This window comes from Juglans regia, chromosome 6 (assembly GCF_001411555.2).
Source record: "Juglans regia cultivar Chandler chromosome 6, Walnut 2.0, whole genome shotgun sequence".
NCBI lineage: Eukaryota > Viridiplantae > Streptophyta > Magnoliopsida > Fagales > Juglandaceae > Juglans > Juglans regia.
Window position 1 is genome coordinate 15377847 of NC_049906.1, and position 22570 is coordinate 15400416.

The following is a 22570-nucleotide window of genomic DNA, read 5'->3' on the forward strand; positions in this document are numbered from 1 at the left end:
TCGTCACCTTAGTGACCACCCTTGTGGAGCCCATCTCTATTCAGGATCTCTATGGTCACTTACTTGCTCACGAGCTTCGTCTAGAGCAGTATTAATCTACTATGGATTTATCAATGGCTGGCGCCAATGTTGCTGGTAAATTTGCCTCTCATCTTCTAAGTCGTGGGGGGCATTCTCAATTATTCTCTAGCCATCGAGGTGCAACTAACACTAGCTCTCATAGAGGCTCACGAGGTAGAGGGCGTGGTCGCTCTCAGCCCCTCAAACTGGTTTGTCAAGTATGCAACAAAGCTGGTCAAACTATTTTTTGCTGTTATCACAGGTACGATGATAACTATCAAAGTGAATCCTCCACCATGCAAGCCTATGTTGCATCCCCATCTCAAGGTTCTGATCCCTCTTGGTATCCCAACACTGGTGCAACGCATCATATCACCTCTGACCTTGTCATTCCCAATGTCAAAGTTGAGGAATACATTGGGTTTGATCAGATACAAATGGTTAACGGTAATGAAATTATTGTTCATCACTTGGGCACTACCCGAATCTCTACACCAGAATTTTCTTTCTTATTACACAATGTTTTACATGTCCCTAACATCACCAAAAACCTTATTTCCATCCAAAAATTCATTGCAACCACTAATACTTATTTTGAATTTCATCCCACTTGTTTCATTGTAAAGGACCAAGCAAGGGGGACAATTCGGCTGAGTAAACATAGGCTGTACCCACTTTCTTCCATCGTAAAGTCTCCTCCTACAGCTCTCATCGATGAACATACCTCCCTGTCACATTAGCACTCTCGCTTAGGCCACCCTGCTTTCAACGTTGTTCATAGAGTCATCTCCAAGTTCAACCTTCTAGTACTGTCCAATAAGTCAGAACTTACATGTTCTTCAGGTTTAAGTTCTAGAAGTAAACAATTACATTTCTCTTGGTTTTTTAGTTGTTCCTTGGGTCATCTTGAGTTAGTTTACACTGATGTATGGGTCCCTCACCTATTTTTGCAAATAATGGAAATCGTTATTACATTACCTTTTTAGATGATTATAGCAATACACATGTTTTTATCCAATTTCCTGTACAAATGATATTACTAGCATCTTCAATAAATTTCAACCATATGTTGAGCGCTTATTCAATTGCAAAATAAAATCCATTCAATCTAATTAGGGTGGTGAGTTTCAACCTCTATCCAAAATTTTGACAATCTCAGCATTGTTCATCGGCATTCTTGTCCTCACACGCACCAACAAAATGATGCCATTGAACGAAAGCACCGTCACATTGTTTAAACTGGTCTTGCACTTCTCTAACACAGTCACATCCATTTAAACTACTAGGATGAAGCCTTTCATACTGCAAGCTATCTGATTATAGCTTTCTTCGCATTTTTGGTTGTGCTTGTTGGCCAAATATTCAGCTGCCATAAGCTCCAACCTCTCTCAACTCATTGTGCCTTCCTTGGCCATAGTATTCATCATAAAGGTTACAATTGTCTCAATCCCTCCACTGGAAAATAGATAATATGCCGCGATGTTGTGTTTGACAAATCTCAGTTCCCATTCCAGACCACACGCCATTTTCCTTCTCAGCCAACTAACTCCTCTCCTCATCGAACACTCTCTATCCCACATGTACAGCCCAAGTTTGATGCTTCCCATCTAGTGGATTGCTCACCCGTGTGCACACCATCTCACCCTTCCCCAGCACCTAACCCAAGTCAAACTCTTCCAATCCCATCAGCAACCCCACCTACAAATATTCTTGCACCTAAACCTGCACCATCTTTTCCACCTGAACCTATTTCCACCCATCCCGTGATCACTTGTGCTCGCAACCAAATTTCTAAACTAAAAGTATACATTGATGATGGCGCCACCCAATCCCTAAAGCTCTCATTGCCGAAACTCACTCCTCTCTGGCTGAACCCACTTGCTACTCTGCTATTGTCCAACATTATGAATGGCGTCAGGCCATGAACAGTGAATTTGATGCACTGTTGCGTAACCATACATGGACCCTAGTTCCACCAAGTGAAGCTCATAATGTTATTAGTTCAAAGTGGGTGTTTCAGATCAAATGAAAAGCTGATGGCCAAATTGATCAGTACAAAGCGCGGTTAGTCGCTAAAGATTTTCATCAATAGTCTGGTATCGATTATTGTGAAACTTAATAGTTTTTTCATTAAGCTCACAACCGTGTGCACTGTTTTATCTCTAGCCTTCTCGGCAGGATGGGCCATCCGTCAAGTTGATGTTTACAATGCATTTTTGCACGAGAATCTCTCTGAGGAGGTGTACATGTTGCAGCCTTTTGGTTTCTCCCATCCTCAATATCCACATCATATTTGCAAATTGCATAAGGTCGTTTATGGCCTCAAACAAGCTCTAAGAGCTTGGTTCTCTAGTATTGTGTTTATTGAGAACATGCATAATAATGTAAACACAATAATATGGTATGCACTTATGTAAATATAAAAGTATAAAAGTATAAAAGTTTTATTGTATTTTGTTTGAAGGGATTTTTTTTTTTAAGTTTTCCATTGTTTTGTTTGAGCTTTTTATTTGTTAACTTCCCTTTTTTCCCTGTTTTAGTTCATTCTTTGTGTAGGGTTACTCTTTGGAAATGTTGTAATTCTTATTTCTCAAAATATTATTTCAATGTTCTGCCCATTAATTTTAGTTATTTTTCTTATTTGTATATCTTATTCTTTGGTGATAGTAATATTTAATGCTTACCTATTTAGTTCTTCGATTTTGTATCTATATGTTGTATTCTTTTGTTTCATAATTGCAGTTTTTATTTTTATAGTTTTTTCCTAAATTTGTCTTTCTTATATAAACCTTTTTTGTATGAATTTTAGTTTTCAGTATATATGCTTACATATTATCTCTTAGTGGCAAGAATAAAGGCTTTTAGATATTCATTCCAAATTCATTATGTTGATCATTCCTTTGCTCAGATTTATTTTTCAGGAGGTTTGTAACAATTGCGTTCACACTGGAACTTTACTTTGATGTTTGTCTTTCTCAAATTTCTCAATTTGTAGTTATTATCAATATTTTACAATTTGTTTGTAATATGTGAATATTAATTTATTTATATTTTATAAAGTGCTCAACAATCTCGATCATATTCTTTTTAAGTTTTAGTTTAACAATGTGAGGCCCCTTTATATTGTGCAGCATTTTTATCTTTTTAAGTTTTTAGATCTCTAAATATTGGATTGAATTTTTTCAGTTTAGCATTGATTTGCAGTTTGTTGTTTGGAATTTAAATCATGTTGAAAGTTTAAACTGGACTTTTTTTTTTTGGTCCTTGAAATTACCCAAGTGCAGCGGAAATATCTACCAATTCACTCAACAAATTGGCTAGTATTCAAGCATGCAATTAATTTACTAATTAAACAATAACATAAAATAAATTGCATAATACTAAAATTGGTATCGAAGGGAAACTCTTTAAAGAACTTTTTAAAGGTAAAACCTTACGGGACAGCCAAACCTGGAAAAGTCAATCTTATTATTTGAAAATCAATTACAAGTACTCATCAATTACAAAACCTTTGCAACTTGACTCTTTTACTTGCCCAGACAAACGACCCATTTGTCTTCTACCGCAGTAGCAACCAAAACTTTTGGTGATATTCAAATATTGCATTTCCTCCTAGAACTCTCGGGACTGAAGTCCAATCACACGATCCTCCACAGTCGAAGCACGATCACACTCAAAGAGAGATCACAAATATGAAAATTCACTAAGGAATTTTCTCACCAAACAATGCACTAGAAAATGATCTAGAAAATATGTAGATCAGAATCGCTCTGGATCCTAACAAGTAGGATCCTTTAAATAAACAATCTGAAAAGCGTCCCGATTGAAGTAGGATTCTGCTGACGGGCATAATCTATTGCGAAGACGTCTCCTGACGGATTACTAACATGTCGCGATAACTCTTCTCTGCAGTAACTAATTTCTGTTCGGTTTCTGTTCTGGATAAGTGCAGATCCTTGTGGACTCAAATTTCATATTGATGACTTATCTAAACAACCTCTAAGACTTCTAGATAGACTCAATATTGTTATAGATAAAGTCAATAATTATTTTACATTCATCCATAATTACAAACTTATTGATATGATAAACTCTATCATTTTAGTCACCTAATCCTATACAAATTTATCAACTTAGTCACCTAGTCCTAGCCAAACTTTACGTCTACAATCTACCCCTTTGGCAGATTGGTGACAAAGTCAACTTGAGGAAAGTCTTACATCTACAGTCCTGTTTTAAAGTATAGCATTACTGGTTTTATGTTGCACAAATTGCTGTTTTGTCTATGACAAAAATCAAATATGTATGAAGGAAATAACATAACTCTGAAAATAATATTAATTTTGCTTGTAATTAATACAACATAGTGAGAATAAAGTAGAATAAAAAACTACAGCAAAAAATTTCCTTCCAAAAACTAAAGCTGAAATTGGTTTATTTGTTTCATAAAAAAGAGTTTTTCCCCATGAAAAGATAAAATTACCTAGATTGCAAAACAAAGTTATATGGAGAAGTAATATTAGAATCATTGATCGAGATAGAAAATATTTTCATATTGCTTTGTTAAAATTACATACTGGCGATTATCATGAGATCAGGTCATTTATAATGTTTGCTTTTTTTTTTTTTCTTATTGCTCCACTCCTTATCAATTTTTAAAATTTGTATGTATTTTTCTAAACAAACAATTTCCTTTAAACATCAAAACTTCAAAAATTTCAAAAAAAAAAAAATATTGGATCTCAAGATCAAAAACAATGTTAGTATCATTTCCTTACGAACTTATAGAATGTGTTCAGTCTCAAAATAAACAATGTACAGTAGAACGTCAAGAACTTCAAAGATAGAATTTAGTTTCTAAAATAATGTTAAAATTAACTCACTACAATACAATTACTTTTTAGTGACGATTGGGAAATTGTGACAGTCCATAGACCGTCACTAAAAGGTATTTTCTGTGACAGTTTCTGGAAACCGTCACTAAAGATAGAATGAGATTTTTTTATGTTCCAACGTATGGGAAATATACGTTCGAACGTTATGTCTGTTTACGTTTGAACGTAAAATGTTTTGGCGCAATCGTTCGCACGTTATTAATTAACGTTCGAATGTAAAATGTTTGCGCCAATGTTCGAATGTTAAGTAATAACGTTCGAACGTTCATTGTAAATTTAAATTAAATGACTTTAATTTAAAAATTATGTGGTTTTTATTCTGCATAATTTATGAACAAGTCTAAAAAATTAAATTGTATACATTTATATATACACAATTTGTAATATATAAATATATATTTATGTTTATATATATTTGAAATGCAGTGATTTAGTATTAAAGTTGAAAAATTTAACATCAAAGAAGATTAAACATTGAAATTAAAAAACGATAGAAATATTCAATAATATTTTTCAGTACAAATATTAAAAATAAAATACAAGATTTGATAAAATGTAGTAAACAATAGTTAGATGATAACGTTATCCACAAAAGTCGAACTCCATACCTCCTCAGTCAAGGTATCAACCTTGTCGTTCAGAATAGTTACACGATGGGTGAATTCGGCAACAGACGCCGATATAGCCTCGAGCGATCGATCGATCTTATGATCAATATGCGCAGTCAGCTGTGAGATGACCGCATCAACCCAAGCAGGCCGCACATCTCCTGCAGATGTGCTCGGCGTATGCTGACTACTACTCCCGACATGACCTGGCTCAGGCTGCGTCGGAGGAACTAGATCCTCTACCGGGGGTGGCTGACGTCCCCTCGCATGTCCAATGCTACGTCGATGCGTGGTCATGTCGAGGGGGCTCATCTGATCTTTGACCCGCTCTTCTGGCTTGGTCGGCACCCTCGTGCAAGTAATATTCGGCTGATTAGGACACCGTATGAGAGATTATCCATGGAGACGATGCTCGCCTCGTAACGAATCCTCTCAAAGATGTGCAATGGCAAATCTATAGGATCTCCACGTTCCACTCCCGAAGCCGACTAAATGTGGTTTTACGAGCCATGAGATCGACATTTGTTGCAACAATAAGGTGCAACATGCGGAAGAAATGGAGCAGATGGTTCTGGTTGAAGGCGTTCTTCCGCTCGATCTGCATGCGGTCCCTCCCGGTGAGGATGTAGAAATCCTCGTCTTAGTCATCATCCCAAGCCTCGACGCCAGTATCCTCAGCCTCTGAGTGGCGTGCATCTCTGGCTGATACTGGCTCAAATGGGCGGCCAGTAGATGATGTAGAAGTGCCTACATCCTCACGGGGTGTTGAGTGTGCAAATGTCTTAACTCCTCGACGAATCCCAAGGTGCTCGCCGATGACATCTGGTGATACCTCAATGGAAATACCGCGTACAGTCATGGTGTGAGAGGATGTATCCTGAGGCATGTCACACATCCCCATATAGAATTCTTGCACCATTGAGGGGTATACCTTCCCCCTCAATGTGCAAATATTTCCCCAGCCTCTACTAAGGAAAACATCTCTCAGGTTCGTTTGCTGTCAACAGAGTTCGTCGAACTCATTAATCAGGACCTCTCGCTCTACCATAACAGTACGAGCTCCGATACGGGCAGTGTCCGACGTGGCTCCTTCCCTCCCTCGTTTCCTAGTATTCAGTGGAAGAGCCATATCCTGAAAATAGAAAAGGAAAAAAAATTATTTACATTAATGCATTTTTTTGTATTAATTTTGAGCTACTCTAAATTAACGTTCGAACATTTTGTCTTTCACGTTCGAACGTTAAAGATAAAACGTTCGAATGTTAATTTATACGTTCACACGTAAAATAATGTAAATAAATTTACGTTCAAATGTAAAACATATACGTTCGAATGTAAAACATAGACGTTCAAACATAAGCAGTAAATAAATATTGGCTGACGTACGTTCGAACACATTTGTTTTACATTCGAACGTAAATATGAACGTCCAAACGTCGAAGCATGAATAAAGTAGAAAATCACTACGTTCAGACATTATAATTAAAAGTCCGACTGTATGTGATTTACGTGCGAAAGTAAAATACGCACGTTAGAATGTATGTCGTTTAATAATATTTAAAAGTAGTACGTCCTGACCTATACATTAAACGTTTAGACCGAAAATTGATGAATATGACGTCCGAATGTAAGAAGGTTACGTTCGAACGTAGAAGACGTAACGACTCTGTAATTTAAACGTCGTACGTTCGAACGTCTTGGTGAAACGTTCAAACGTTACGATGCAGAGCTGAGTCGACTCAGCCATTATTGAAATCTCAAAAATTTCTCTACATGGTTCTAAATGCCGAAATGTCACCGCAGAAATTAAGTATACACTTTAAGAAACATTTTTAAAGTGACTATTCGGCCAATGGCTGGCCGTGGTGGCCGGAAAATGGAGTTGAAAATCTGGCCACCACTTATCCGATTTTACACAAAACTCAATCCAAATCTCAATAAAATACATGTTATTTGAATAAATGATGAATGCCTACCTTTTTGTGACGGTTGTAGCGGAGTTGACGGCAGCGGTGACGGAGGCTTGGCGGCGTGCAACGGAGTAGACGATGGATACGTTTTGGAAATGTCGTTTCGACGTTTGGTTTTGGCCTTATATACACAGAAGGTTCGAACGTAATAATAATTACGTCCAAACGTTTGTCAATTTAATTTCAAAAATAATATCTATAATATATTATATTATAAATGTTTATGTTATATATTAAGATGTTATATAATATTATTGAAAATTAGATTAATTGGTTTGTTTGTGAGTGCTTGTTATATTTCTAAAATTTAGCAATATGTTTATACATGTTGTTGAAATAATTGTGATTATTGTTTGTGAATTTTGTGAATAGTTTATGAGTTTATGGTGTTTATTGATGAATTAATATGTGTATAAATATTGTTGTAAGAATATTGTGAATATTCTGTGATATGGATTTAAAATATTGTGATTATTGTTTTTGAATTTTTATTAAATATGTTTAACAAGAAAATTATAAGTTTATAATTTTAATTTTAAGTAAAGATTAAAAACATTTAATATACAGATAATATGAAGTTTAATATATAACATGGAGTAAGTATATATAATATATTCATAATAATTTAGTTAAAATATGATTATTATTCAAATTATATAATATTAATTATGTCTTAAAAAAAATAAAAAATACAGGACCGACTAGCTAGCTAGCTTGGTGATCACGTTGTAGTTGCATACCTTCATTTGTTGTGTTTGTGGCTATGAAGTTGGCCGTACGTATCTTCAGACATCAATGTAGTATAGTTATAAATATATAAAATGTAGTATATATATATTATGTTATAAGTTAGTATATAATAAAGAATTTAATAAGTAACAACTTAATATACATCCTTAAGATTTATACATATGGTATAGTTTATATATTATATACATTTATGTTCTCATTTAATAAGTATAGTAGGAATCGTACGTTCAAACGTTTCAAGTTAACGTTCGAACGTTAAACTAAGAGGCGGGAAATTTCCCGCTCGATTAAGGTATCTGTGTGATTATTCAGACGTTCGAACGTTATTTGATGAAAATCACCAGAAAATTATGTACATCCGAATGCCAAATCTGTTAACGTCCGAACGTTAGTTAAATTAGTGCGAAAAATTTGCTGCTGAAATATGGTAACACTTTGATGAAATGTACGTTCGGACGTCTAAGTTAGATGTTTGAACGTTCATCTGAAAATCTACGAATGTTCGAACGAAAAATTGTGATACATTCGAACATATATGAGGAAAGTGTGGGAATTTTCCTGCTAGATTTTATGTTATATCAGAAGAAGGTTACGTTCGAACGTGTACTGTAAACGTCCAAACGTTCTCGGCGGGAATAATTTTAGAATATAACGTTCGGACGTACAACTTAAACGTTCGAACGTTTGAACTAATAATTTTAGAACTTAATCAGTACGCGCACAGGTGGAAGCAGATCATTTCTTCTTCTCCCGTGCGCAATAGAGAGAGAGAGAGTTGAAAGTTGTTTCAACCCGAGGCTCCTGCAGGGGAGAGAGAGAGAGAGAGAGAGGGTTATAGTGAGGGAGAGTTGAGTTAGAGAGTGAGAGAGAGTTGAGTTTTGGTAAGAAAAAATTTTGATTTATTGTCTTTTTTTGAATTTTATGATATTTATATTGTGTTTTTGTTATAGAATATTTCTAATAAATTAGTATTGTATTTTTTTGAAGGATTGGTTGTTTTGGGAAGTTGGAAGATTTTGATTTGTAAGAGGACATTGTGAGTGCTAGGTATATTTCTAAACTTTATCAATATGTTGTTGTGATTTTATGCTTACTCTTGAAATAATGTGATTATTGTTTGTATAGTTTGTAAATAGTTTGTGAGTTATTGTAAATATGTTGTGATATGGATTTGAAATATTGTGTTTATTATTTTTGAATGACGTTTTGAAGAAACATTATTAGAAATATATTGTCATTAGGCTTTGTTAATACATGTTTATTGCTTACTCAAGTTTAGGAATATGTTAATACATGTGGCATATTATTTTGTGAATATATTGTGTTATTGTGAATATATTGTGATATGGACTTGGGCAATTTAAATTATTATTTGTAAATGACGTTTGAATATGTTTACATTGTTACAAATATATTGTCCTTAAGCTTTGTTAATACATGTTTTGTGAATATATTGTGTGTTGTTGTGAATATATTGTGATTATTGTTTGTATAGTTTGTAAATAGTTTGTGAGTTATTGTGAATATGTTGTGATATGGATTTGAAATATTGTGATAATAATATTTCAAATTAAGTAATAACAAATAAAAGTAACTCTTTAAGAATTATAATATTTAAAATTATATTATAACCTTTGAAATTTAGGTATAACAATTAAAATTATACCTTAAGAATGATAATAATTAAAATTACAATATAACATTTAAAATACTCTTCAATAAAAAAGTCTTGACCCTACTAAATAAGTAGAGTTGGAATATGTAAATATACTTATTTATTATAAACTAAAGAGAAAGAAAATAAGGATCAAATAGATGCTTATATAAAAATTATATACTTATTGTCTATAATAAATAAATAACTCACTCAATTAAGTATAACAATTAAGATTATAATTGTGGAATGATAATAATTAAAATTATATAATAACCTTTAAAATTATATATAACAATTATAATCTCTAAATTTTAGTCTAATTGCTTGACTGTCATAGTCTCTCCTGCCTTGACTACTCTCCTCCTGTCTTGATATACACTAATTGAGAGTTGTTAGGACTGGAGAGTCTATGACAGTTAAACAATTAGATGAACCTTTGAGCTTAAGTATGATAATTAAAATTGCATGTAACGAATAGTAATAACTAAAATGTGATAATAATATTTGAAATTAAGTATAACAATTAAAATAACTCTTTACGAATTATAATAATTAAAATTATAGTATAACCTTTGAAATTAAGTATAACAATTAAAATTATACTTTAAGAATGATGATCTTGTATACAACGAGGGAATATGATCTTGAAGAAATGTTGGAATTTCAATTTAATTGCTTGACTGTCATAGTCTCTTCGGCCTTGAGAGTTGTCAAGGTCGGACAGTTTGTAACGGTTAAGTAATTAGACTAAAATTTAAACATTTATTCATGATCATTCTCCCTCGTTGTGTACAAGACACGAAACTTAGGGTCACATAATCTTCCATCTCTCTTTAGTTTAACAATATAACACTACTTGAAGGTGACATTGTTAATTTAAACAACTTGGAGATATTGTTTGTATGATTTTTTGATAGATGCGTGTGACATTACATAAATACTCTTAGATCCGTTTGGGAATATATGTACATTTAGGTGTCCACTGATTCTTGAATTGTCCAGTGTGGACAGTTTGTGATTATATTATCTCTATTGCACATTTTTGTTACTCGCTACTTTTCACGTTTAATATGAAGTTTCGGTGTCTTCTTCTACTGTTCTTCGGGTATACTGTTCGTAGGGTCACAATCCCGATATTTGAACATGTATACTTGGAGAACTATGGGGAGGTGCTGCCGAAATTTCTACTAACGTGAAAATTTGTAGAGTGACGAGATTTGTGCAATATGGTAAATATAATCTCGAATGGGATAGGACCAACTACCTTATCAAAAAAGCAATGAGAATTGGAGCATGAAATGTATGTGAATTTTCAATGTACGTGTTATTAGTATATAGATGTTTTTAGAAATGGACAAAAATTGGATGCGTCTGGATGATAGACTTGGAAAGGATTACGTACCCTATGCACGTGGAGTAAGAACCTTCATTGATTTTGCACGGGCCTCTGTTGATAGTCGTGGTTACATTAAGTGTCGAGGGTGTAAAAATTTGTGTGCGATAGGATTGGATGAAGTAGAGCGTCATATATTTGTGAACGGTATGGATCTGGGGTATACGCGATGGGTACTACATGGTGAGCCGTATGAAGGGTCAGCAGATGTATTAGTCGATCATCAGGATTATTTGCGGCACATGGATGATGATTATGAGCATGATACGATGGAGGAGATGTTGGGTGACATTGGAGCTGAGATGTTTATGGATGAGGTTAACGACAATGCCTCAAGTGGTGGATTAGGGACTGATTGTGAAAATTTTCCTTCACTGTGGGAAGATGCAAAGCGCGAGCTTTACCCAAGTTGTACAAAACATTCCAAAATGTCGTTTATTGTGCGGTTGCTTCATATTAAATCATTGTGTGGGATGTCGACGAAAGCAATTAATATGGTATTGAACTTATTTACCGAGGTGCTTCCCGAAGGGTCTGCATTGCCCAATAACTTTTATGAAGCGAAACAGTTAAGAAAAAGGGATTAGGATTTGAGTATAAGTCCATACATGCATGCAAGAATAATTGTGTATTGTTCTGGAAGGAGAACGAGGAGAAACAAACATGTCCTGTATGTGGAAAGTCGAGGTGGAAAGGTAAGAAAAACATGCCGGTTAAGGTGTTGCGGTATTTTCCCTTGAAACCTAGGTTGCAAAGACTATATATGTGTAAGAAAACAACTCATAATTTGAGGTGGCACGAGGAGAAAAGAGTTAAGAATGACGCATATATGAGGCATCCAACTGATTCACTTGCGTGGGAGTCTTTTGATAATCAGTATCCAGAGTTTGGGATAGAAGCTCGAAACGTGCGCCTAGGACTCACAACCGATGGATTCAACCCTTTTGGGAATATGAGTACAAGTTATAGCACTTGGACCGTGGTATTGATTCCGTACAATCTTCCACCATGGAGGTGCATGAAGGTGCTAAAATTTTTGTTAACTTTACTCATCCCTGGCCCTAGATCACCTGGGAATGATATTGACGTATTCATGCAGCCCTTGATTGAAGAGCTGAAAGAGTTATGGGAAACAGGCGTTAGAAGTTATGATGCATCTAAGTCGACATCTTTTCAGATGCATGCTGCGATAATGTGGACCATAAATGATTTTCCAGCGTATGGGAATCTTTCCGGCTGGAGTACGAAAGGGAAGTTAACGTGTCCGACGTGTAATAAAGAAACTGCTAGTGAGTGGCTAAAATATTCTCAGAAGTTGTGTTTCATGGGTCATCGACGTTATTTACTAGCAAATCATGCATGGAGAAGAGAATGTGCCAAGTTTGATGGGAGAGTAGAGGATTGGATTGCACCAAAAGAGTTGTCTGGAGAAGAGATAGTGGAACAACTGCAACATGTTAGAGCGAACAATTTTGGCAAAGGTCGGGGAAAGAACAAGAGAAAACGAGGCGCGTCAGAATTGAATTGGATAAAGCATAGTATTTTTTTTGACTTGCAGTATTGGTCATCATGCAAGTTGCGACATAGTTTGGATGTAATGCACATAGAAAAGAATATTTGTGATAATATAATGGGTACATTGATGAGTATTAACAAAAAGACGAAAGACACGATCAAGACGAGGAAAGATCTTGAGAGAATGGGAATTAAACATAATCTGCATTTGCGGGTGGAAGGCAATAGGGTGGTCATGCCGCATGCATGTTTTACGATGACGAGGGAGGAGATGATGGATTTCTGCAAATGGTTGCAAGGTGTGAAGTTGCCAGATGGTTATGCTTCAAATATTGGTAGATGTGTGAGTCCTGATGATTGGAAAATCAATGGATTGAAAAGTCATGATTGTCACGTATTTTTACAGAAGTTATTACCTGTGGGAATTCGTGGGAAGCTGACATCTAATGTACGTGTCGCCATATCTGAACTCTGTATGTTTTTCAAGGATTTGTGCGCTCGGGTAGTAAATCGAGATGTGTTGTCGAAATTGGAAGAAGACATTGCTACTATACTATGTAAATTCGAGCAGATCTTTCCACCATCATTTTTTGATGTCATGGTCCATTTAGCAATACATTTACCGCGAGAGGTACTTCTGGGTAGACCGGTGCAGTTCTGTTGGATGTATCCAGTTGAAAGATATTTGGGTCGATTGAAGCGCACTGTTGGGAATAAAGCCAAAGCTGAGGGTTCAATAGCAAAGGCCTATATACACGATGAATGGTTAACATTTTGCTCTCTATATATTCGTGGTGTTAAGACACGATTTAATCGTCAAGAGCGAAATGTTGATCTTGCTACTCCGCCTCCTCGTGAACTATTAGTGTTTTTCCAAAATATACGACCATTGGGTGCACAAACAGGTTACGATTTAATTGATGGAGAGTTGAGTAAAGTTCGGTGGTATGTGCTAAATAATTGCCGAGAGATTGATGATTATCTTAGGTATGTCATTTCATTGCTTTGAATAATTATAGTTTTCTTAAAATTAATTATAATTGTTGTGCTGAAAATATACTTCTTTTGCAACATGTTATAACAGTGACCACATGGACAAACTTAGGACGGAAGGCGTAGAAAATATAGAGGCAAAACACGAGGAAGAATTTCCTGAATGGTTTGAAGAACGTGTATGAACTAAAATTATATATATGTTATATTGTGAAATTTTTAACTCTGGATAATGAAATAATAAATATATACTATTTCAATTGTTAGATTTTGGAACAACGTGCTCGTGATCCCGGATCAATTTCTTCTGAATTGTATGCATTGGCCCGTGGTCCCTCAAATAGAGCACTTCGATATACTGCATGCACGGTTTGAGGTTATAGAGTCCATACTTTGGACCGTGAACGTAATAGAAAGACTCAAAATTGTGGTGTGTTGGTCGAAGGGAGTCATGGAACAGATGATATTGACTATTATGGTGTCATATGTGATATTATCGGATCGAAATATCTGGGTGGGTCTGTAACATATGTCTTTAAATGTGATTGGTGGGATCTAGGCGGTGGTCGGGTTTCGATACATAGAGATAATCACTTTACGAGTGTTAGTATTGCATCTAAATGGTACGAAGATGATCCATTTGTATTGGCTTGTCTAGCTACCCAAGTCTATTACTTGATTGATCCAATGAAAAGTGTTGATGAAGATAGTGGAGAGATAACTTGGCGAGTCGTACAAAAATTTATTCCTCGAAATATATATGAAGCAGGAACGAGTGCATATTACGAGAATAGTGGAGATGAAGATGACACTCCGATTGTTGAGGCATACCAGGAAGATGGAAAGGGTATTAACTTGTTTGTTGACCTCGGTGCACTCGAGTTGCTCCCCTTGTGTAGAGATAATGTCCCACCCGTCCATCTCGACCCGTCTGTATTAAATGATCATTCAATTCAAGTAAGTGAGGGGGAAGAAGAAGAAGACGAGTCAGAAGATGAAAACGAATCAGAATCCGGGCAGGAGGTGGATAAGGATGATGAAGAAGAGGTGCATGATGATGATGATGAAGATGTTATTGATGGAGATTCTGAAACAAGCATGGAGAATTCATCTGAAAATGAAGAATAAAAGTACTAAATATTTTATTCATATAGCTAGGTGACTATAAAATATCTTCAATTTTCATAATTTCTTCTAATTAATTTTCTTTGATATAATTAATTATTTTCAAGAATGCCGCCAAAACGAGCACGAAGAAATGTGCCTCCGCCAAGTCCAAGTCCTGAATCTATTGAGGACTCTCCACTCGAGGAATCCGTTCCTGAAGATCAATCTAACACAGAAGAGAACAACAGCCAGTCGACACCTACCAGTAAGGAAATATTATCGTTGATAATTATATATATAGTTAATACTTTTTTCTCAATAACTATATAATTTTAATTATAGTATATCTATTATCATGTAGTTGATGCATCTGCACGTCGCGGTCGTGGCTATACACGTGGAATTTCTCTTGAAAAAAATAGAAGGCACGGTAAACTGAAGATCACAATTCCTGATAATTCCACTGGAGGAGTGGATGATAGTGCAACATCGCTTTCCTCCTATATTGGCACAGTAGTTCAAGCTTATGCTCCATTTTATGTGCGCTCATGGCGAGATGTTCCGAATGAGATTAAGGAGCACATTCAAAGTCGTGTGCTGGTGAGTTTACTTTTCAGTACATTTTTTTCACCTAGATTAATATATTATATTTTTGACCTGATTCCTTTGTTAGGATGAATTCGACCTTGACTTTGGCCGTAGCGAGGATTTGAGAACCGTGAATGAGTTGATGGCTACACTATTCCGACGTCACAAAAGACGATGTCATGACCACTTCAAGAAGTTTGAGACGTTGGAAGAGGCTGCGCAGTCTCCTTTCAGCAGATGAAGTTAGATGATTGGAGAAAGTGTTGTGATCTTTTCGCATCTCCAGATTATCAGGTATTTTACATTTATATCTTTTAATTATTTACATTCATATTCGTTCTATATATTATATGTATACATATTACAATTAACATTTTAAATATATTTTGTAGCACTTGTGTTCTACAAATGCACATAATAGATCCGCTCTGACTGTCCACCATCGTGCCGGTTCAAGGTCATTCCACCGTCTTGCTGAAAAAATGGTAATTAAAAAATTATAGAATTCATTTATTTTCCTGATATTCTTTCTGATAAGTACTAACATTATCTTTTTAAAATTGCTAATATTGTCGCTTTGTTAGAAACGTGATGATCCTGAAAAATTTTCCCTCATTCATGTCTGTGCTGCTTCTCACACTAATGAGCATAGTGAGTGGATGGATCCTGTCGCTGCAGATAATTATGTAAACAGTGTTAATTTTGTTCAATAAATTATTTATATAACATTTTAATAGTTTATTTCTTATTTCTATTTCTTTTAATACGTTACTAAATTCTTTACGATCATTACCTTTTAAATTGCAGAGAAAAATGATGGAGATGCAGTCGGCTTCTGAGGAATCCTCTCCTAGTGACATAGACATATTCACGCAAGTGCTCAGGCAGCAGTCTAGTATGGCAAGAGGTTTGAGACGATCTATCAAGCATAAATGTTCATCCTCCTCAACCTCATCGGCTTCACAAATTAATAATCTTATGGCAGATTTAGAAGTTGCACGGCGTGAGAATGAGTATATGAGGTCGAGACAGCAAGAGTTAGAGTCTCTCTTAGAACGACAGTCTCATTTAGAGACGCGTTTGCAGGACCAACAGAGAGATCAGGAGGAAAGAATACACAGTGAAGTGCAAGAGCAAGTGCAACGAGAGATGATGGTGCAAATAAAGCGTGTTATGTCGTTGCAACAGAATCCCCGTGGGCGAGGGAAAAAGAAGAAATAAATTTTATCAATATTTTTGACTAGTTTTAATATCTAATTTTGTGCTTTTATAAGACATTGTTACTTGTTAATTGGGTATGTAATATGATAACATTGGTATTATGTTTTTAAATTTTATGAAATTAGTATTTCTGATCTGTACGTTCGAATGTAAATAAAAATCGTTCAAACGTTGGTTCACACTCTAACAAACGTTCGAACGTAAATACAATTTGATCGCTCGAACGTCAAACTATACGTTCGAACGTCTTCACGCTAAAACGAACAAACCATTCGAACGGTAAAGCGATTAACGTTTGAACAAAGAACTTGCAGTCGAACGCTCCTTCGTTTACATTCGAAATAATGTCCGAACATTAAACGCGCTACGTTTGAACATTTACGTTTACGTTCGAACAAATATTCGAACGTTTATTGTAATTAATATTTGGACGTATTAACATTCAAACGTAAATATAATACGTTCGAACAATAATCAACGAACGTAAAATTCTCTCAATCGAACGCCAATCGGTCGGGTTAACGTCCGAATGAAAATATGATACGTTCGAATGATATTCAACGAACGTCAAATTCTCTCATTCGAACGCCAATCGGTTGGGTATAACGTCTGCACGTTTTATTTTACGTCCAAACGTGATTTTCTGTGACAGTTCATAACCGTCACAAAAATATGAACGTTCGAACGTTGTACCGAACGTAACACTTCCAACCGTCACTAAAAATATTTTTTTGTGACGGTTAAACAGTAAACCGTCACCAAATGTTTTTTGTGACGCACTTTAGGTGACGATCGTGGTGACAGTTTGAAATCGTCACCAAATATGTTTAGTGACGGTTTGTCCTTTTTTGGTGACAGTTTCCTCTATCACAAAAGACATATTCTGTTGTAGTGACTTTTGATGTACAAAATTATTGTACAAAATAGATATTTTTCCAAACGTGCTTGGATTTGAAAATTACCTCTGTTCAAGAGTGAATTTAGTAAATTAAAATATGTTTGCTTAAATTGCAAAATTTATTAGTCCAAATGATTCTTGTTATTTTTAATTTTATCTGATTGTTTAGGCAAAATTTATTTTCATAAAATGTTAAAGGTTTTATAGTTTTAAAATGTTACTACATTATTCTTAAGAAAATAGCATATTTGTTGTGATGGTAAATTTACAAAATATTCTTCTTTTTTTGTAAATATAAAACATATAAATTAAAAAAATATTTTATAAAATAAGATTAAAACAAATCATAATTATTTTATTCAGAGTTTTTTTATTTGTTTCTTTTTGTTTATAAGGGAGGAATATTCTCCGTGTTTTAGATTTGTTGTTATGATAAGTATTTATTATTCTTGGAAAATGTAAAAAGTATTAAAACTGTAGATACCTTTTTTGTTAATGAAAAAGCCTTGCAAAACATCATAATTGAAAATCAAAATAAATGCAATCTTTTATCAAAACTTACCATGTAGTTGTAATAGTTCCAATTTTTTAACCAGGTTTTTAATAGTAGTTGTCGAGTGTATGTTGAAGTTGATGATGTTACAGGACAGCTAGCTGCAGTAGTATTAGGTGAAATCATAGAAACAACGTTGGGTTTTTCAACAATTCATTTTAATTTTTTCAATTCAAATAATAGAATTATAAACCAAAACATAAACTTTTATAATAAGTTTTTTATTTTTTTTACAGTACTACCATCTACCATTTTTGGAAAGCATGGCCAAAGAAATCTTATGAAAATAATGGATAATCGAACTTAGACCAAATGAACTAACATTGCCACAAAAATTTTAATATTTTATCAATTAATTCTGCAAAAGAAAAAAAAATAAACATGCTGATCATGATTAGATGATAATATATTGATATCATTTTCTAAACTTCATTTCCTCTTTAAAATTTAAATCAAACTATATTTTGTAACCTTATATCAAACTTATTTAGCATATATATTACTTTCATTGTTCCATATATTTTTTGCTTTCTTTTCTTCGTAATTTACTATTCTTATTTCCTTCATATTTCATTTTTTTTCAAATTAAATTATGGTTTTTGTTTTTACTATGTGATTTATAAATTTGTGAGAAAATATAATCTTACTTATAATACAGTTGTGTTATTTATATTTTCATCTAAATATATATATATATATATAATTAGCACATATGTTTTCTCTCCACTGGGCAAACGTCCCTGGGACGCTTCATTGCTACTAGTATCTATCTATCTTTATATGTATGCGTGCTGTCTTGACAGGGATCGATCATGCAACATTAACCATATATATTAATTAGAGCATAAAACGAAATTTCTTGGAAATTAAATTTAACAAAAACAAAGCGGATTTAATTTATATATATATATATTCTCCATAAAACTAATTTCACTAACCATTAATATTTATATATCTTCCAATGTAATGGATAAATCTGATCTTCCTTTCCGTCCAAGTAATCAATAAATTATTTATATATCTAAATAAATTATTACATTGATCATAATTAAGAAGATAATTCGTAGGATTTAATTTCATAACATGATAGAATTAACAGTATATAATTTATGAAGATAGATATTATAATATATATATATGTATGTACATGCAGATATATTATATATATATATATATATATATATATCTTCGTAATTTTTCGGAGAGAAATCCTTTCCGGAAAAAAACTTAGTTTGCGGCAAGTAAAGGATTGATGGAGCCACATCTATTTATACAAATGAGACGACATGAGATGATTAGATAAGATCAAAATTAAAAATTAAATAAAATATTAATAGAATAAAATTTTATATATAAATTAAAAATTAATATTGTTAGGTACCCTACGGAGGATCATTATCATAGATACTATGCATTTGTAGTCCACAAAATTCTTCTACAGCGCCTACCCATATTAACTGTGTATACATGATTATTATCTTTACATGATTAATGTCAGTCTTTCCCGGCACAGTAATTTATAAATATTCTATCGATCGGTCGTTCAATCATATATGGTGGCAGTGGGGGAAAGTGTAACCAAGAAGCCCATTAATGGCCAATAAACGAGGAGAAAAGCAGAAATACATGCAATATCTATAATAAGAGGAGCAACAACAAGTACGGCAGCAGCAGCTTAAACTAAGCAGGCCAGCCAGCTGCATATAGACGGATTGGTTACGTGTGGAAAGTGGTAGTTATGATGATATTAAAAACAAGTTAAGTGAGCGTTGAGTGACGTGAAGTCCTTCATTAATCCCCTCATCTGCCTCCTTCATTGCCATGGTCCCCCTTTTGCCTTTATATCCTCCCAACTCCCCAACACTCCTTAACCATATTTTCCCACGAATCCACCTCCATCCATATCCATAGCCATAGGCGCTCAAGCTCTCTCTCTCTTTCTTTCTCTTGAAACAAACAGATTCTAACATGCCTCCAAGCTCACCCAACTTCTCCAGCTCTGTGAAGCTCAAGTATGTCAAGCTTGGGTATCAGTACCTTGTTAACCACATTTTAACACTGACGCTCATACCCATCATGGCTGCTGTATTGATAGAGGTTCTACGCATGGGGCCGTTGGAAATCTTGAACCTTTGGAGATCCCTCAACTTTGATCTCGTCCAAATCCTCTGCTGCTCTTTCCTCATCATCTTCGTCGCCACCGTTTACTTCAAGTCAAAGCCACGGACAATCTTTCTCGTGGATTACGCCTGTTTCAAGCCCCCGAACACGTGTCGGGTGCCGTTTGCTACGTTCATGGAACATTCAAGGCTCATCCTCAAAGATAAACCTAAGAGCGTTGAGTTCCAAATGAGAATCCTTGAGCGGTCTGGCCTTGGCGAGGAAACTTGTTTGCCTCCCGCAATCCATTATATCCCGCCAACCCCAACCATGGAGGCCGCGAGAGGTGAGGCTGAGCTCGTTATTTTCTCGGCCATGGATTCCTTGCTCGAGAAGACGGGGCTCAAGCCTAAAGACATCGATATCCTCATCGTGAATTGCAGTCTTTTCTCCCCTACACCTTCGTTATCGGCCATGGTGATCAACAAGTATAAGCTGAGAAGCAATATTAAGAGCTTTAACCTCTCTGGGATGGGGTGCAGTGCCGGGCTTATCTCCGTCGATTTAGCTCGGGATCTTCTTCAGGTTCATCCCAATTCAAATGCTGTGATCGTAAGCACAGAGATCATTACGCCCAACTATTATCAAGGAAATGAGAGGGCTATGCTTCTTCCTAACTGTCTTTTCCGAATGGGCGGGGCTGCTATTCTTCTATCAAATCGGACGTCGGAACGGCGGCGTGCCAAGTACAGATTAGTACACGTCGTTCGAACCCACAAGGGAGCAGACGACAAAGCCTTCCGATGTGTCTTTGAAGAAGAAGACAAAGAAGGAAACGTAGGGATTTCACTGCAGAAAGATCTCATGGCCATAGCCGGCGAGGCCTTGAAATCAAACATCACAACCATTGGACCTCTTGTCCTTCCTGCTTCCGAGCAACTCCTTTTCCTTCTCACCCTCATTGGCCGAAAAATCTTCAATCCTAAATGGAAACCCTACATCCCCGACTTCAAGCAGGCATTCGAGCACTTCTGCATCCACGCCGGTGGCCGTGCCGTCATCGATGAACTGCAGAAGAACCTTCAGCTCTCGGCGGAGCACGTGGAGGCCTCGAGGATGACACTCCACCGGTTCGGGAACACGTCGTCGTCGTCGCTGTGGTACGAGCTGAGCTACATAGAATCAAAGGCGAGGATGAGAAGGGGAGATAGGGTTTGGCAGATAGCGTTTGGGAGCGGATTCAAGTGTAACAGTGCAGTGTGGAAATGCAACAGAACCATCAAAAGTCCGAGCGATGGTCCTTGGGCTGATTGCATTGATCGATACCCAGTTTATATTCCTGAGGTTGTGAAGCTCTAGGCTAGCTACGTACACAGATCGCGATGGATAATGGTGATGATGATTTGCGCATGATCTTCGGTTCAAGTACTCATTTTGCATAACAGGGCTCTGGATTTTGCATTTATATATGTATGCCATCAGTACTACAACTGGTTTCTCTGATCAGAACATGTCACTATATCTACTCCGCTCTCTTTTCCTTTTTTTCTTCTATATATATATATATATATATATATATATATATATATATATGTATTTATTAATGTCTATTTGCATAGATACTCGATGTCTTGATCTTCCATGTAAGGAAAATACATCGAAAAAATTAGAATATTGTCAATGTCGGGGGTTCGATACAGAAAAGGGGGTTTTTAGGTCTTGTAATAAGCATAAATTGATGATGGGAAATGCTACAATTTAGCATGTGTAAGATTTCCACTTTGATTGAAAAATAAAGTTCCACTTAATTTGCCGTTTCCAGACTGTATAACTGGAAGAAAATGATTCATGAGTTTGTTGATCATCTGTGTTCTTTTTTATTTTTTGGTTTTTTTTTAACACCCAATATTATAGTAGAAATTATAGTTATAGTCGTGAATGTGCAAGTGTTGTAAAATCACTTAGAAAAATGAATAAATAGCTAGGAACCTACATGATTAATTTTTTAATAGTAGACCCTACTCTTTTTTAAAACGACTGCACAACGTTTGCATACTCTACGATTACATGTAACATTACTCATATTATATAATTGTATTCTAATAATATTTAATTTTATAGAAATAAAATTGACAAACTTGATTGGCCAGTAATTAGTTGTAAAAATCTCTGGTTTTTTCCTTTAATATTTCCATTCAATTTGTCTAATTTTCACTTTGTGAGTGTTTTATAATTGGTTTTTAGTGATCAAAACCAAGCCAT

General features: G+C 35.1%; 1 protein-coding gene across 1 annotated transcript; it reads left to right on the forward strand.

Annotated features, from left to right (window-relative positions):
- The first annotated feature begins 20071 nt into the window (after positions 1-20071).
- Positions 20072-22129, forward strand: LOC108994547 (3-ketoacyl-CoA synthase 6). Its single transcript, XM_018969790.2, has one exon. The coding sequence runs from the start codon at positions 20177-20179 to the stop codon at positions 21665-21667; it is 1491 nt and encodes a 496-aa protein (XP_018825335.1). The 5' UTR covers positions 20072-20176; the 3' UTR covers positions 21668-22129.
- The last annotated feature ends 441 nt before the right edge of the window (positions 22130-22570 follow it).